At 42.2% G+C, this 17055-nt stretch overlaps 1 protein-coding gene across 1 annotated transcript in view; it reads left to right on the top strand.

The window, feature by feature from the left end:
- The window catches only part of LOC120023133 (VPS10 domain-containing receptor SorCS3-like), a 225389-nt gene that overhangs the window by 102532 nt on the left and 105802 nt on the right, over nucleotides 1–17055 (top strand). The window contains exon 2 of the mRNA XM_038967117.1: nucleotides 6859–6926. Coding sequence (XP_038823045.1) covers nucleotides 6859–6926 — 68 coding nt within the window. The remainder of the gene's footprint in view (nucleotides 1–6858; nucleotides 6927–17055) is intronic.

The raw sequence follows: 17055 nt of genomic DNA, 5'->3' as shown, positions 1-17055 counted from the left end.
CTACTGTAGGTTCTTCACAGTACATTTATGTTTTAATGATTATTCTTTGACGTGCCATGTTCCATAACGCCGCTAGTGTATGGTTATTGCAACCATGGTGCAACACTGTGGTCGCAATGCTGCGCCAGTTATCCACAATGACACAGACATTCTGAAGTGTTCTTTTTATTAGCCAGGCGTTTCCGCCACGCCGCACTGATTCAACACTCCTGAGGGACTAGATACTCATTCAGTATTCACTACTGAAAAGCATGTTTCAATTAGTGTCCTTGTTACCGGCCGCATAGCATTGACCCCGGCGATAGACACCAGCAATTCGCGCTGCTAATACAATTAAAATACTGATTGGCTTGGAGGAGAGATTAACTGTTTTCTCAAAGTCATTAGTGACCTATCATTAGCGTGCCACAGAGCAAAATCAGCATTCAAAATTATGTTTGCCACTTTAAATTGGGTCTTTGTGGACATGGGACATTTAGTTATGCTAATAATATGTTTTCGCCACAGTTGGTTAATTGCGAGGCAACAAGCTGACATTTTCTTCCATGCATTGCAGGTCAATTGGGGTTTTCGAAGAGGGGAGAATGTTCTTGAAAAATGGCCGCCTAGTGAAACTTAATTGTTTACAGTTTGTGTCATCCGAATTGCATTGAATCCATTGTCAGTCGACTTAACAGGACCTACAAAGATCAGCATTATATAAACAAACTTGACAATATGTTAGAAGGACTTGCTGAAAGTTCAGTATTTTTTGCAACCGCCCCACATTTAATGCTTTCACCATTTGTTTGTTTTTGGGCGACCGAGGCATTTTCAGAGACATGATTAAGATTTTCATGACGATGATACAAGCTGACAGGACGAAATTATTCTCTGGGATTTCAGGTGGTGCCCCAGTTATTCGATGTGAATTTTCAATTCATGCTGTCATGGAGGGGGACTGCTCCCTGTCTGTGTGGTGCCACCCCCTGGAAAAGAAGAGCAAGCTTGTCTGACAACATCAGACCCCTACACTCTTAAGCAAGAACATGCAAGAGCATAGACACACAAACTACCAACACTCCAAGAAGAACTCAGTTTTGCTTAGCATTTTACAAGCATGGCATGAATCTTCTTCTATGTTCTTCTTCTTCTCTCTCTACATTGCCCTCTCTGGTAGTGCAGTCTTGCCTGGCCCGAACCATCTGCTCACATTCTAAGGAGGAGGAGTGGGGCCCCGGGGTGGTGGCACCATCTCTCAGAGAGAACCATCAGTGGCTCCCCAGTGAGGTCCAGGCCAGTCCTTGGGACTCTTGAAGCTAGGGGGCAGAATTTTTATGTTTGGGAAAATAACGTCCCCAATGTAAGCTGCCTATTTCTCAGGTCCAGATGCTAGAATATGCATATAATTGACAGAGTAGGATAGAAAACACCATAAGTTTCCAAAACTGTCAAAATATTGTCTGTGAGTATAACAGAACTGATTTTGCAGGCGAAAACCTGAGGAAATCCAACCTGGAAGTGACTCTTATTTTGAAAAATCACTGTTCCATTGCTTGCCTTTTGTCCATTTAAAGGGATATCAATCAGATTCCTCAGGGTGTGAACAGTCTTTAGACATAGTTTCAAGCTTTTATTCTGAAAAATGAGCGAGATTTATCATAAAGCGTCAGTGGATAGACGGATGTCCTTCCATTAGGTCATGCGTGCGACACTGGTTGCTCGACATTTTCTTTCTCTCCTGTATTGAATAGTTTATAGTCCGGTTGAAATATTATCGATTATTGATGTTAAAAACAACCTGAAGATTGATTATTAAAAACGTTTGACATGTTTCTACGAACTTTACGGAAGCCTTGATGTCCTGCCTAAGGCTGTGGAATACTGAACATAACGGAGGAAAAAAATAAAATGGAGTTTTTTTAATATAAAAATAATCTTTATCGAACAAAAGGAACATTTATTGTGTATCTGGGAGTCTCGTGAGTGCAAACATCCGAAGATCATCAAAGGTAAGCGATTAATTTGATTGCTTTTCTGGCTTTCGTGACCAATCTACATTGCTGCTAGGTGTTCTTAACTTCTTCTGGCTGCAAGCCCGAGGCCGGCCACAATATGACAACAGCCACTTCAAGTGCAGGGCGCGAAATTCAAAATATATTTTTTAGAAATATTTAACTTTCACACATTAACAAGTCCAATACAGCAAATGAAAGGTACACATCTTGTGAATCCAGCCAACATGTCCGATTTTTTAAATGTTTTACAGCGAAAACAGCACGTATATTTATGTTAGCTCACCACCAAATACAAAAAAGGACAGACATTTTTCACAGCACAGGTAGCATGCACAAAGCCAACCTAACTAACCAAAAACCAACCAAACTAACCAACAAACAACTTCATCAGATGACAGTCTTATAACATGTTATTCAATAAATCTATGTTTTGTTCAAAAAATGTGCATATTTCAGGTATAAATCATAGTTTACATTGCAGCTACAATCAGAAATTGCACCGAAAGCAGCCAGAATAATTACAGACACCAACGTCAAATACCTAAATACTCATCATAAAACATTTCTGAAAAATACATAGTGTACAGCAAATGAAAGACAGGCATCTTGTGATTCCAGCCAATATTTCCGATTTCTTAAGTGTTTTACAGCGAAAACACAATATAGCGTTATATTAGCTTACCACAATAGCCAGAAACACAAGCCATTCCCCAGTAGCAAAAGTTAGCGATCGTAACAAACCAGCAAAAGATATATAATTTTTGACTAACCTTGATAAGCTTCATCAGATGACAGTCCTATAACATCAGGTTATACATACACTTATGTTTTGTTCGAAAATGTGCATATTTAGAGCTGAAATCAGTGGTTATACATTGTGCTAACGTAGCATCTTTTTCCCACAACGTCCGGATATTTTTTCTGACACTTTTTCTGACACACATATTCTGACCAAATAACTATTCATAAACATAACTAAAAAATACATGTTGTATAGGAAATGATAGATACTCTAGTTCTTAATGCAATCGCCGTGTTAGAATTCTAAAAATAACTTCATTACGACATCCAGCTTAGGTATAGCGAGAGAGTACCCAAAAGCTGGGCGCAAACGACTAGCACACATGTTCGACAGATATATGAAATAGCATCATAAAATGGGTCCTACTTTTGCTGATCTTTCATCAGAATGTTGTACAAGGGGTCCTTTGTCGGGAAAAATCGTTGTTTGGATTTAGAACGGCCTTTTTCCCTCTCGATTTAGCAAGCACACTTGCCAAGTGGCGCGAATCTCTCCATCGTCAACAAAGTCAGAGAACGGAACACGGCAAAACTCCCGAAAAAATTTCGATAATCTGATTCAACTATATTGAAAAAACATACTTTACGATGATATTGTCACATGTATCAAATAAAATCAAAGCCGGAGATATTAGTCGTCCATAACGACAGCTTATCAATAGGCAAATCCAGGTCCCTTGACGCGCTCTCCAGAAAACAGGAAACTGGTGACACGTCATACAAAGAGCATTTATTCGAGCCAAGATCAAGTTACACACTCCATTTCTTCTCTCACTGCTTGTCGACATCTAGTGGAAGACGTATGAAGTGCATCTAAACGAATAAATATCAAGGACTTTAATAGGCAGGCCCTAGAAGAGAGCATCGATTTCAGATTTTCCACTTCCTGTCAGGAAGTTTGCTGCAAAAGGAGTTCTGTTTTACTCACAGATATAATTCAAATGGTTTTAGAAACTAGAGAGTGTTTTCTATCCAATAGTAATAATAATATGCATATTGTACGAGCAAGAATTGAGTACGAGGCCGTTTAAAATGGGCACCTTTTATCCGGCTACTCAATACTGCCCCTGCAGCCCAAACATGTTAATGTTTTATCTAGTGATTGATAAACTCACACAAACGCTTGGATTGCTTTCGCTGTAAAACATATTTTCACAATCTGACACGACAGGTGGATTAACAACCAGCTAAGCTGTGTTTTGCTATATTGCACCTGTGATTTCATGAATATACATTTTTTTGCAATTTCTTTTTAATTTGAAGCTCTGCAATTCAGCGGTTGTTGATGAAAATGATCCCGCGAAAGGGATCCGTGCGACAAGAAGTTTTAAGGGCCAGCCAGGCTAGTGAGGCCAATCCTGGAGCCTGTACACATGAACCACGGAGGTCAAGTCTAACAACTGGTGTTGGCTTTATTCCTTTCTCCTTCCTGAGTTCCATTTTCCTGGTGTATATCTCTAAATGTAGTCAGGCAAGATGAAGAGAGACAGCTAGCGAATCACCTTACAGTGAAGTGACTCAAGTCAGGCTTGTCGGTTTGCTTTAATTCGACAACATTCCGCTGAAAAGGCAGAGCGCGAAATTCAAAACTATTTTTGAGAAATATGTAACTTTCATACATTCACAAGTGCAATACACCAAATGAAAGCTTCTTGATAATCTACCCATCGTATCCGATTTCAAAAAGGCTTTACAGCAAAAGCACACCATATGATTATGTTAGGTCAGAGCCTAGTCACAAAAACACACACAGCCATTTTCCAGCCAAAGAGAGGAGTCACAAAAAGCAGAAATAGAGATAAAATGAATAACTAACCTTTGATGATCTTCATCAGATGGCACTCATATGACTTCATGTTACACAATACATGTATGTTTTGTTCGATAAAGTTCATATTTATATCCAAAAATCTCAGTTTACATTGGCGCTTTATGGTCAGTAATGTTGTGCCTCCAAAAACATCCGGCGAATTTTCAGAGAGCCACATCAATTTACAGAGATACTTATAGTAAACTTTGATAAAAGATACAAGTATTATGCACAGAATTATAGATATACTTCTCCTTCATGCAACCGCTGTGTCAGATTTCAAAAAAGCTTTACGGAAAAAGCAAACCACGCAATAATCTGAGTACGGTGCTCAGACACAAAAACAAGCCATGCAGATACCCACCATGTTATGTAGTCAGTAAAAGTCAGAAATAGCATTATAAATATTCACTTAACTTTGATGATCTTCATCAGAATGTACTCCCAGGAATCCCAGTTCCACAATAAAAGTTTGTTTTGTTCGATAAAGTCCATCATTTATGTCCAAATACCTTCTTTTGTTAGCGCGTTTGGTAAACAAATCCAAACCCACGAGGCGCGGGCAAGTCCAGGCAAAAGTTCAGACGAAAAGTTCAAAATGTTCTATTACAGTTCGTAGAAACATGTCAAACGATGCATAGAATCAATCTTTAGGATGTTTTTAACATGAATCTTCAATAATGTTCCAACCGGAGAATTCCTTTGTCTTTAGGATTGCAATGGAACGCAGGTCACTCTCACCTGTGCGTGCATGATCAGCTCATGCCACTCTGGCAGAACTCTGGTTGAATCAGCTCTCATTCACCCCAACTTCACAGTAGAAGCCTCAAACAACGTTCTAAAGACTGTTGACATCTAGTGGAAGCCTTAGGAAGTGCAATATGACCCCGTAGACACTGTATATTCGATAGGCAATGAGTTGAAAAACTACAAACCTCAGATTTCCCACTTCCTGGTTGGATTTTTCTCAGGTTTCCTCCTGCCATATGAGTTCTGTTATACTCACAGACATCATTCAAACAGTTTTAGAAACTTCAGAGTGTTTTCCATCCAATACTACTAATAATATGCATATATTAGCTTCTGGGCCTGAGTAGCAGGAAGTTTACTCTGGGCACGCTTTTCATCCGAACGTGAAACGTTGTGGCATTTATATAAAGACAGTGTTGTCTTCCCAGTATTACTCTTTGTTTGTCTCCTAAACAGACGCCATATGTGCCCAGGCTACATCAGTAGCCTACCACACAGAGGAGTATACGCTGAATTCCAAATCAATCCCTTGGCCCTTTGTACCCACTAGACTCTCCTGTAGATCTAAGATAACTGGATAGGTTTAAGCAGAATGGTAATCACTTTTTAACAGTTTGCCTTCGAATAGGCTGGGGGGAATGTTTGCCGTACTGCTTGGACCTACAGTACAGATGTAGGATCTTAATTTGAGGCAGTTTGATACAGCAGGAAAATAATCCTGCAGCACAGGGGAATGTATATTATTATGTGGATTATAAATAAATACAATTTTGAGTTTGACTTTTCAAAGTGGAAATTGCAAACTTCATAAGCCTTTTTAAACATGAAATACACTACAAGTTTAACATTTCCTACAGGACAGCCTAGGGAGGAGTTGGCGATTTTGGATTCAGTGATAGATGTCACTTCAGGCTTCACCGAGTCAAAAAAACACTGAGTTCTCTGGTCCTCTGTTTTGATATCAGATCTGACAACTGGGTCTCTAGAATATGGGTGGCCATCTTGGTTTGTGATTCACCCGTCACCTTGTTCAGTGTGTTATGAAAGACCCCCTTCCCTCCTCTCTCTCTTTTTCACTCCTCACACTGCTCTTACCAAAGCTATGGGAACAGAGGGATTGACCGCAGGATCATGCTTGTCAGGGGCCAAGCCTGGCAGCACTGAGGGAACAAGAGAGAGAGGGTTCAAAGTGGGCATACAGGCTGGCATAGTGCCCTTTGACTAGTGTTGTGTTGGGGACGCAGCCAAAGGGACATTCATAACATGCCAATGTATCAACAAACACCTGTTGTTGATAATGCTGTTTTTGATTGGTTTTTATGGAATACGTAGGTTGGTTTTCTTCTAAGAGAATATAAAATAAGTTTGCCCAGTCTGTCTTGTCTTCTGAGAGAATAACCTGTGATGTTCTTAAATGTTTGTGTTATTATCTAATAGGTTTGTGTTAGTTCATGGCTTATTACATACTTATAACACATGCTATGTTTGTTTTGTTTCCAGGTGATCCTGATTCTGACCAAACTTTATGACTTTCACCTGGGGAGTGTTACAGAGAGCACCTTGTGGAGGTAAGACAGTAACCTTCCTCCAGCTCTCCCTCTCTGTCTCCCTCTCTGTCCCTCCCTCCCCTGACACATATTCAGATTCATCATAGGAACAATAGTGCAGTCTCTCTCCACTTTCTTTCTCTTTTCTACTCTCTCTCCTCCATCTTTCTCTCTCCATGCCCCTTTTCTCTTTCTTTCTCCCTCACTGCTTTGTACAAGACTGCTGCATGCAAAGCAAGTATTGCACTACTTAGCATTGGGCAGGGTGCCCCAGGTGAATGATGACTGGTGTCTACTCTTGTGCAAACTGACTCCATGTTTAACGTGATGTACCTTGGATGTACCTCTGTCCCCCTTACACCTTCCCAGGGAGACTAGCACAAAACATCACAGAGTAACAACACAAAGTGCATTAAAAATACACTGACAAAAGGAGAGGTATAGAAGTCCCCTTTGAGTCAATGGGAAGCTATGAGCATAACCACCATCAAGATATTTTAATACCGAACAGGTTTTCTTCATTCATTACTTTTGCTGTCGTTTTTAGAGCTTGTGGTCCTTTCAGGCAATTTGGTGTGTCAATACAATGAAAGTTAAATGATTCTTGTGAGATTATAGTGATGCGGCTCCTGCGTGTGTTTGTGGGACCCAGATAATTCGACTGTGACATGTGTAGATCACTCTCCTGTTGAATGAGTCAGGCTGACGACGAGAGAGAGAGAGAGAGAGAGAGAGAGAGAGAGAGAGAGAGAGAGAGAGAGAGAGACTTTCCTAAATTACACATACTACTGCACCATGTTTGACTCCAGTACAGACTCCAGTAATTGGGCTTGTTTAGATTGCCAGCAACAAAACACACTATCCAAGGTTGGGTAGGTTACTTTCTAAATGGAATCTGTTACAGTTACTAGTTACCTGTCCAAAATTCTAATCAGTAACGTAACTTTTGGACTACCCAAAGTCAGTAATGTCATGACTCTCCTGTGAAGATCTGAAGGATCAGGTTACAGTGGGTCCGCTCTACAACACCCTTTCTCTCCCGCAGAGGAGGAGAGGGGTGAAGAGGATGGTGTTCTTCGGCTTGCAAGCAACCCCCTTTTTCCTCCAAACATAACGATGCTCAGTTCTATTTTTGTTTCATCAGACCATGTGCAGTTGCTTACCGTAGTCTGGCTTTTTATGGCGGTTTTGGAGCAGTGGTTTCTTCCTTGCTGAGCAGCCTTTCAGGTTATGTCGATATAGGATTAGTTTTACTGTGGAAATATGTAATTTTGTACCTGCTTCCTCCAGCATCTTCACAAGGTCTTTTGCTGTTGTTCTGGGATTGATTTGCACTTTTCCCACCAAAGTACGTTCATCTCTAGGAGATAGCTTCTAAAGCTATGACATCATTTTCTGGAATTTTCCAAGCTGATTAAAGGCACCGTCAACTTCTGAGCAACTGGAATTGCGAAACAGTGAATTATAAGTGAAATAATCTGTCTGTAAACAATTGTTGGAAAAATGACTTGTGTCATGCACAAAGTAAATGTCCTAAACGACTTGCCAAAACTATAATTTGTTCATAAGAAATTTGTGGAGTGGTTGAAAAATGAGTTTTAATGACTCCAACGTAAGTGTATGTAAACTTCCGACTTCAACTGTATTTTGGATTCTCATGGAGTGTGACAGTTGAACTAAGCTCATGAGGCATTTAAGTTATATTGTTCAAGAATCAATGGATAACTGTCACACAATCTGTAGTTGCTACATCCATTTTTGGACTTATAAATCATTTATACAGCGGATAATGGGGAAGATGGGCGACACCTGGAGGGTGGTGGAGACAATCACAAAGAGAGGTGAAACAGATCAGGATGTGACAGTAATTGCGTTCAAATACACATTTAGATTTGTGAACAGCCGTCCACAACAACTACAATCCGTAAAGCGCAAATAGCTACATGAAGGAGCAGCAGTGTGATTTGGAAAGGTACAGTTGCCTCGTGGTTAGAGCGTTGGGCGGAATCTGGGCGTTTTTGCGCTGGATCGAATCACCGTGCTGACAAGGTAAAAATCTGTCGTTCTGAGCAAGGCAGTTAACCCGGGCGGCGAAAGCGTGGATGTCGATTATGGCAGCCTCCCGCACTGATTCAGAGAGGTTGGGTTAAATGTAGAAGACACATTTCAGTTGAATACATTCAATTGGACAGCTGACTAGGTATCCCCCTTTCCCAATGCGCTATTTAGATATGAATAATAAGTGATATCCGTATCGCCGTAGACAACACCATTGCTGTCATCCTTACCTCCAAACATTTATTGAAGTTGGATAATCTTTGGATGCCAACAGCAGCCGCATCAAGGGAAGACATAGCTTAGATAGTAGCATGCAAAAGCCTATTCCTGCTCTTTTCCCGCGATCCATCAAACACATTTGGTGTGTCATCATAGTGGTCTCTGACTTGTGGTCAGACTTTCTCAGGTGGAACAAACTGAAACTTGCGCCTATTGTTCAATGCTGATTTGAATGTCATTGAGAAAACAGAGAAGTGTCAAAGATTTTATTTCGCAAACATCCTTTCTGAATTTCAAAGTAATCCTCGAAGTAATCATCTAGTTTTTCAAAAGTATCTGTAACCTGGTTACAATTTTTTTGCTGGTAATGTAACTGATTACCCTGACTTTATCTGTATGTAGTTATGGGGTTTCAAGGTTAATACCTCTCTTCAGAGCACAAAACAAATCCACCGTTCATGTTTGAGGAGGTTTCAGAGAAATTCTGACTAAAATAAGTCTGACAATGACAAATGGTATATATGGTTTTTCCTTGAGGCTAGAGAAAGCAAGCTGGTTTACTCTTTGAATATCTGTGAAGATTAGCAATGTCCTTTAAATGGTCCAGGACTGTCTAATGTCAAGGTATGAGTCAGTTGCTGGGAAATCAAAGTGACACAATTTTCAGGAAATAATTCAAACAAAATCTTACAAAATAGATATCCAGTATCTAACCTAAGACATTGTTCAATCTCAAAGCTCCTTTTAATTAGTTTACAGAGCAGAGAAAAGTCTGCTTCTGCGAGTCAGTCTCCAAAAATAATCCAAAATTAATTGTCTTAGAAAATAGATATTTCAAAATCTAACAAAATACATCATCCAACAGTGAAGCTCTTCAAAATGAGTTACAGGGCAGGAAAAAGGATAAGTAAGCCAGGTGTTCTCAGCATTTAAAGTAATTGAAGTCAGGTGTAGTCATTAAGAGGAGTAAATAGTCCTGGGTGTTAGAACATTGACATCCCCAAGCTTCTGAGATGTGCCCTGGTATTCATTCAGCTGAGTCATGTCCCTCCACTGTGAGAACGCAGTTAGAGTAGTAACCCGTCCGTTGTATGGGACCTGTCCTGCTTGGCTGGGTTTCTTATACATCACTGTGATGGTTGCCACAGTGCTGGGATTCCGTATCAATGGAACAAGGGCACAAAAGATCATATTCAAATTTGTTCAAATGAGACCTGGTGGGACCGAGAAAGAGTGAGGGATGTAGGGAGAGAACGAGTAGAAACAGAAAGTTAGAGAGAGATCAGTCTAAATACTAGTCAGAAACACCCAGAACGTGATAGTTCATACTCAAGAATCAACAAATGTTCGCAGCCATAAACTTTGTAGTCTCTGCATTTGTTTTGCTCTGTTCCTCTCTGTCCATAATATTACTTGTTAATTGGGATCACAGCTCTGCTAAGAAGATTTTGGGGCCGGAGAGACCGTTAGTCTGTTTATACCACAGTGTCCATGCAGTTGGCCCAAATGGCAGGACAGATGCTGACCTTTCAATAAAGGTCAAGACTCCAGCCAACGCCTTCAAGTATCTGAAAGTCAGCCTGTGAATTTTATTGAACGCCCTGACCTTAAACAATGGAAGGAGATCATTAATTCCTGTGAATAATATTCAAAAGAGCGGTCCCATATCTCAATGGGATGCTTAGGGATATGAGCGAAATGAAGCCAGACTGTTTACTGCGTACCCTAACAATGATATTTGATCTCTTGCAACAAGTTATTCAGATCTGCCTCCTCTCTTCATCTAAGTATTCTGAGTATCATCCCTTGGCGGTTGAGCAGTTTATTGCTCAATAATTATTCAGTCTTAGCAAATAGGTAGACAGGTATAGAAACACAGCAGTTTGATATGTCTTCAGCTGTGCTACTGCAGCAGAGCAATGTGAGTTAAAATTACAGCCTACAGATGCCTGGATACCAGATGCTGAAACCTCTTAGAAATGAGCCTGTCTGCATGTATCCAACTTCACACATCATATCCCTGACTCCAATCCAACTCAACAGGACCAGCATATCGTACATACAGAGGCTGCGAAAACACAACACGTTCAATATACAGTAGCTAGACGGAAACGTAACTCTTTTGACTGTTCAAATCAACGTATCTTCTCGGAAACTTAATTGCTTCTCACACAATATTCTTGACTTCACTTCAACAGGACCAGTGTCTTGTAGAGAGGTTGCGAAAACACGACACTTAGCTAATGTAACAAAACATTCTCAATGTAACAATGTGTCAGTGTATATTCCTACGTATCTTCTAGGGAATGTCATCTCTGCTAGTTTTAGTCTTTCAGTCTCTCCAGTTCATTAACACACATTTTCACACCAAATGATCATGATGCGTTTGAGCATAATTATTTTCAGCTAATTGGCCTCGTCCTTGCCTCGAGTGCAATTTCTCCCTCCGTCTGATAATGCAAGCATACTCCTCGCTCCTCTTCCCTCTCTATCCCCTTATTAGACACTTGATTGTGGTCTTAATGATGTGCTGTATGGTGAAGTCATATTATGATAACTGACAGGAATTAGTTTTGATAAAAGTGACATTATGCAATATTATAATGATCTGAAATGGGATTGCACTGTACAAGTGGATCTCGAATGCAATGGATATCGAGTCTGGTAATTATTTAATGTTGTGAGAGGCGTGAAGTGGTATTGTTAGGTTAGACTAATTGTGTTACTCTGAAATTAAGTGTATTGTATAATACAACATACTGTCACGCCCGCTCCCGCTCTTCCCCCCTGGAGCTAGAGGGCGCCAGGCTGCCCTGCATTACACACTCCTTCCACCATTTACGCACACCTGCCTTCCCTCATCACGCGCATCAGTGATATTTGACTCACCTGGACTCACTCAATCACCTGTTTATTACCTTCCCTATATGTGTCAGTTCCCGGCTGCTGCATTAATTGTCTCATGTCCGTGTTACCCGTGTTCCAACGCTGTTCCTGTCTTTCCATGTCTGTTCCCGAATAAATCTCTGACTCCCCGTACCTGCTTCTATTCTCCAGCGTCATTCCTTACAGAATGCAACAGCCATCACACAAAGCATCGGGGAGTAGTGGCTTTCCGGATGGTGGTGACGTCGGTCCTGGGTCGCCGCCGATGGAACCGAGGGTGCCTAGCCAGCTCGTCGGGCTTCCACGCCCTAGCTGGCTCGAGAGGTTTCCTTGCCACGGTTGGCTCAGAAGGCGCTCATCCCACGTCGGGCCTCAGCCGGATCGTCAGGTCTTGTTCGCCCAGCCGGCCCATGAGTTCTTATTTTGTTGGTGACGTCGGGCTTGGATTACGCAGCCGATGGAACTGGGGTTACCTAAGCCAGCTCGTCGGGCTTCCACATCCTAGTTGGCTCGAGAGGTTTTCTTGCCTCGGTTGGCTCGGCAGGTTCCCATCCCACGTCATGCCTCCGCCGGATCATTGGGCTTCCACGCCGCAGCGGGATCGATGGGTGTTCATGCCTCAGCCAGATCGTCAGGCTCCTATGCCTCAGCCGGCTCGCCAGACTCCCACATCCCTGCCGGTTCGTGGGGAGTTTACCCCCAAATGGCTTGCCCAGCGCCCATGTCTCGGCCGGCTCGCCCAGGTGGGATGCCGGGTGGCGCCCCTAGAGGGGGGGGGGGGGGGGGGTACTGTCACGCCCGCTCCCGCTTTTCGCCCCTGGCGCTCGAGGGTGCCAGGCTGCCCTGCATTATGCACTCCTGCCACCATTTACCCACACTTGCCTTCCCTCACCTGGACCCACTCAATCACCTGTTTATTACCTTCCCTATACTTGTCAGTTCCCGGCTGCTGCATTAATTGTCTTATGTCCGTGTTACCCATGTTCCGACGCTGTTCCTGTCTTGTTTCCTTGTCTGTTCCTGAAAAAATGTCTGACTCTCCGTACCTGCTTCTCCTGTCTGGTGTCGGCCCTTACACATAAAACAAAATTCTCGGCATTTGCATTGATGAGTCTCTCTTGTAGTAGTAATGTTCTCATGTCACACTTTTCTATGAACGGTATACTTTCCCAACTGAAATGTATCATAGTTCAAAGTTCAACACATTGTTACGCTCTCCTGCTGTGAATTAGTGGGTGTCATTTCACTCCTTAAATGGTCCTAGAAAGAAAGAAAACCTTTAAAAATGACTGGAAAGGCTGCTAGCAGATAGGCTGCTGTGTCGACTGAGAAAAAGGTGGCTACTGTACGAGGAACTCAGAATGCATCAGTGCCATGGTGAAGGGTATATACTCTGAGCAAACCTCTGGCTGACTAAACATGCAGGTCTTCTGAAGGTAACATCTAGTGAGTTAGAGTGGAAGGGATTCCTCTGCAGTCACTCAGCGGAATAGGGACATAGAGAGAGAGAGAGAGAGAGAGAGAGAGAGAGAGAGAGAGAGAGAGAGAGAGAGAGAGAGAGAGACGAGAGAGACAGGAGATACCTAGAGAAAGACAAGAAATAGAAAGGTTTATCTGGGCCATCCCTTCCATCTCTCCGTTCCCATTTAAACCCTCCTTCCCCCCATCCCCCACTCCAAATGTGCCACTGTGGGGTCAGGCAGGGGTGAGGAGTCACATCCTCAAATTACATATTTCTGCTGAGCTCACTCACTCACAGGCTGGCTGATATTTCACGGGTCAGTGCCTATAATAAGGCCTGTGTCGCGGAGAGAAGGGGACCTACCTGATGTCTCTGACATATTACAATTGGACTTGGACCTTACCTCAAAACCACAGAGGTGCTATAGAACTTTTTTATTGGAGTCTCAGAAAAGGGCTATGACTGAGATCTGATTTTGAAAGTCATATAAACGTCTGACGTTCTAGGTTTTCAGAACGATTCTCATATATTGTAGAATATCTGTGTTTATCATATTGTGTTATCCTCAAGTCAAGGCCCATACAGTATATTCCATATTCATAAGCAGATGTCATCCAGGACTCGGCTCAAAACATAGGATTTTCCAACATAGTCCATTGCGTCAACAGATAGGCTTTAGTCCATGGCATTGTAACGATTTGAAAGGATCCCTTGATATACAATATATACATCTTCCGTTTTACAGTGAAACTGCTGTGAAAAACACTCTCATAGTTTTGCTCTCCAAATAGGGTTTCTAGTCAATTCAATGGGCACGTCCTATCCCCTCCCATTTCCTGGGGTCTGATACTTTAATCACTCATTCTATTAGAGAAGAGGTCATTTATTTAGCTCCTTTCTCTCAATATTTAAATTCGTACCTTTTTAATTACATACTCTTGGGTTTTTCCCTCATACCCTGAAGCACACTCTAATTTACATTCTGTCATAACAGTAAATGGTTGGATTTCATCACCAGCTCTAACCGCCAGCAGGCTTATATTACGGGTTTTCAATACAAATGCGACTCGAGCAGCTCCCTTTTAAAGTCGCAGCTCTCGGTTTTGTTTATGGCTATCAAGTTAAAATCTCATCAAGCCGCCTCGTGTCAGTAATAAAGGCAAAATGATTAATCCTCTTGAGTGAAAATTCTTAATTGATTGTTGTTTTTTCGTGAGGCACAGAAGTTGTCATTCGATTTCTACAACCCTCTACCTCATTGTTGTGATACTTGGTTTGTTTTGGGGTTTCTAACTCACTGGACTGGTCATGAATCCAAATTGGAAATGTGGACTTCATCATTCGACGTACAGGCCAGTGTGTACTAGTACAAATTGCACACTGACCAGTGCATGCAGACTGTACTGTACATGTTGCCTCAGACATGATGATGCAATGTATTGTTAGTCTATCTGGCCTAGAAGTCATGCTGTGTGTGGCCTTAGAAGTCTTGAGTACACCACTGGTTTTCTGACATAAATGACATAAATACTACAAGAAAGGCTACTTTCTGACAACCGTTGTGAAGGGTCCTGATTGGTTGCCTATGGTTGCTAGCTGGTGAGCTGGGCCTAGTTGCGTGTGTTGTTTTTAGTTTGCCTACCAATTGCCCCTCCCACAGTGAAACCACAGAGCTGTCATGGATGCCAATGGCTTAAATCCATTTAGATTATGGATGGACTTTTGCGAACCCTGTGACAGAGTTCTGATAATATTCTGGGGACTGAGAGAAGGTGACAGGGATGTTGCAAAAGAGAACAAGAAGAACTGTCTCAATGCCAGCTGGACTTATCTGATTCCTGTGAACCTGGCCTGGAAAACAACATTATCCATTTCAATGAAAAAGATTAGGCAGAATGTAACTTCTTCACCCTTCTCTTCCTGAAGTTTTGAGAAGTTTTTTCTTTACTTCCTCCGTCAGATCAACTCAGCCCATCTCCTCATAGCTGATTTATATGTTTCCATAATATTAGCTCTGAAACTACTTATAGAGAGGGAGAAGGAGGAAATAGACAAAGGATGTAAAAGGTGGAATATGACTTTCTCACTTCCACAGAGTTCTCCTTTTTTCTATGTCTCTTTGGAGAGTTGCTGGAAACAACAAAACACATACCCTTTGAGGGGAACACAGCAGGATGTATGGCAGCAAATATGTTTGATAGTACACTATCAAATCTTTCTTATTCAACCCCAGATCCCAGCCCAAAAAACAACCCTGGTTGCAGTTAAACAATTGCACGTGTGCCATTTATTCCACAATGTGATTTATACCCGACAGCGAGGGAATATGTGTATTTGGGGAGTTTCTAACATTCTTCTCTGCAGATCCACTCAAGCTCTGTCAGGTTGGATGGGGAGCGTAGCTGCACAGCTATTTTCAGGTCTCGACAGAGATCGGGTTCATGTCCGGGTTCATTCAGATACTTGTCTCGAAGCCACTCCTGTGTTGTCTTGGCTGTGTGCTTAAGGTTGTTGTCCTGTTGGAAGGTGAACCTTCGCCCCAGTCTGAGCGCTTTGGAGCAGGTTTTCATCAAGGATCTGTCTGTACTTTGCTTTGTTCATCTTTCCCATGTTCTTGACTAGTCTCCTTGTCCCTGCTGCTGAAAAACATCCCCATAGCATGATGCTACCACCACCATGCTTCACCGTAGGAATGGTGCCAGGTTTCCTGCAGACGTGACACTTATGAGTTTAATCTTGGTTTCATCAGACCAGAGAATCTTTTTTCTCATGGTCTGAGAGTCCTTTAGGTGCCTTTTGGTAAACTCCAAGCGGGCTGTCATGTGCCTTTTTCTGAGGAGGGCTTCCGTCTGGCCACTCTGCTATAAAAGCCTGATTGGTGGAGTGCTTCAGAGATGCTTGTCCTTCTGGAAGGTTCTCCCATCTCCACAGAGCAACTCTGGAGCTCTATAAGAGTGACCATGGGATTCGAGGTCACCTCCCTGACCAAGGCCCGTTCCCTCCCGATTGCTCAGTTTGGCCGGGCAGCCAGCATTTGGAAGGGTCTTGGTGGTTCCAAACGTCTTTCATTTAAGAATGTGTTCTTGGGGACCTTCAATGCTGTAGACATTTTTTGGTACCCTTTCCCAGATCTGTGTCTCAGCACAATCCTGGCTCGGAGCTTTATGGACAATTCCTTCAACCGCATAGCTTGTACCACAATTCCTTCAACCGCATAGCTTGTACCTTAAACAGTTGAAGTCGGAAGTTTACATACACTTAGGTTGGAGTCATTAACTTCTACTTCACCCCAATCCCGGATCCGGGAGCACCCCCATCAGTAAAAAAGCTGACTAGCATAGCCTAGCATAGCGTCACAAGTAAATACTAGCATCTAAATATCATGAAATCACAAGTCCAAGACACCAGGTGAAAGATACCCATCTTGTGAATCCAGCCATCATTTCTGATTTTTAAAATGTTTTACAGGGAAGACACAATATGTATTTCTATTAGCTAACCACGATAGCAAAAGAGCCAACTTTT

Source organism: Salvelinus namaycush, chromosome 2, assembly GCF_016432855.1.
Source record: "Salvelinus namaycush isolate Seneca chromosome 2, SaNama_1.0, whole genome shotgun sequence".
Taxonomy (NCBI): domain Eukaryota; kingdom Metazoa; phylum Chordata; class Actinopteri; order Salmoniformes; family Salmonidae; genus Salvelinus; species Salvelinus namaycush.
Note: the sequence above shows the minus strand (reverse complement) of the source record. Positions and strands in the feature narration are given on the sequence as shown.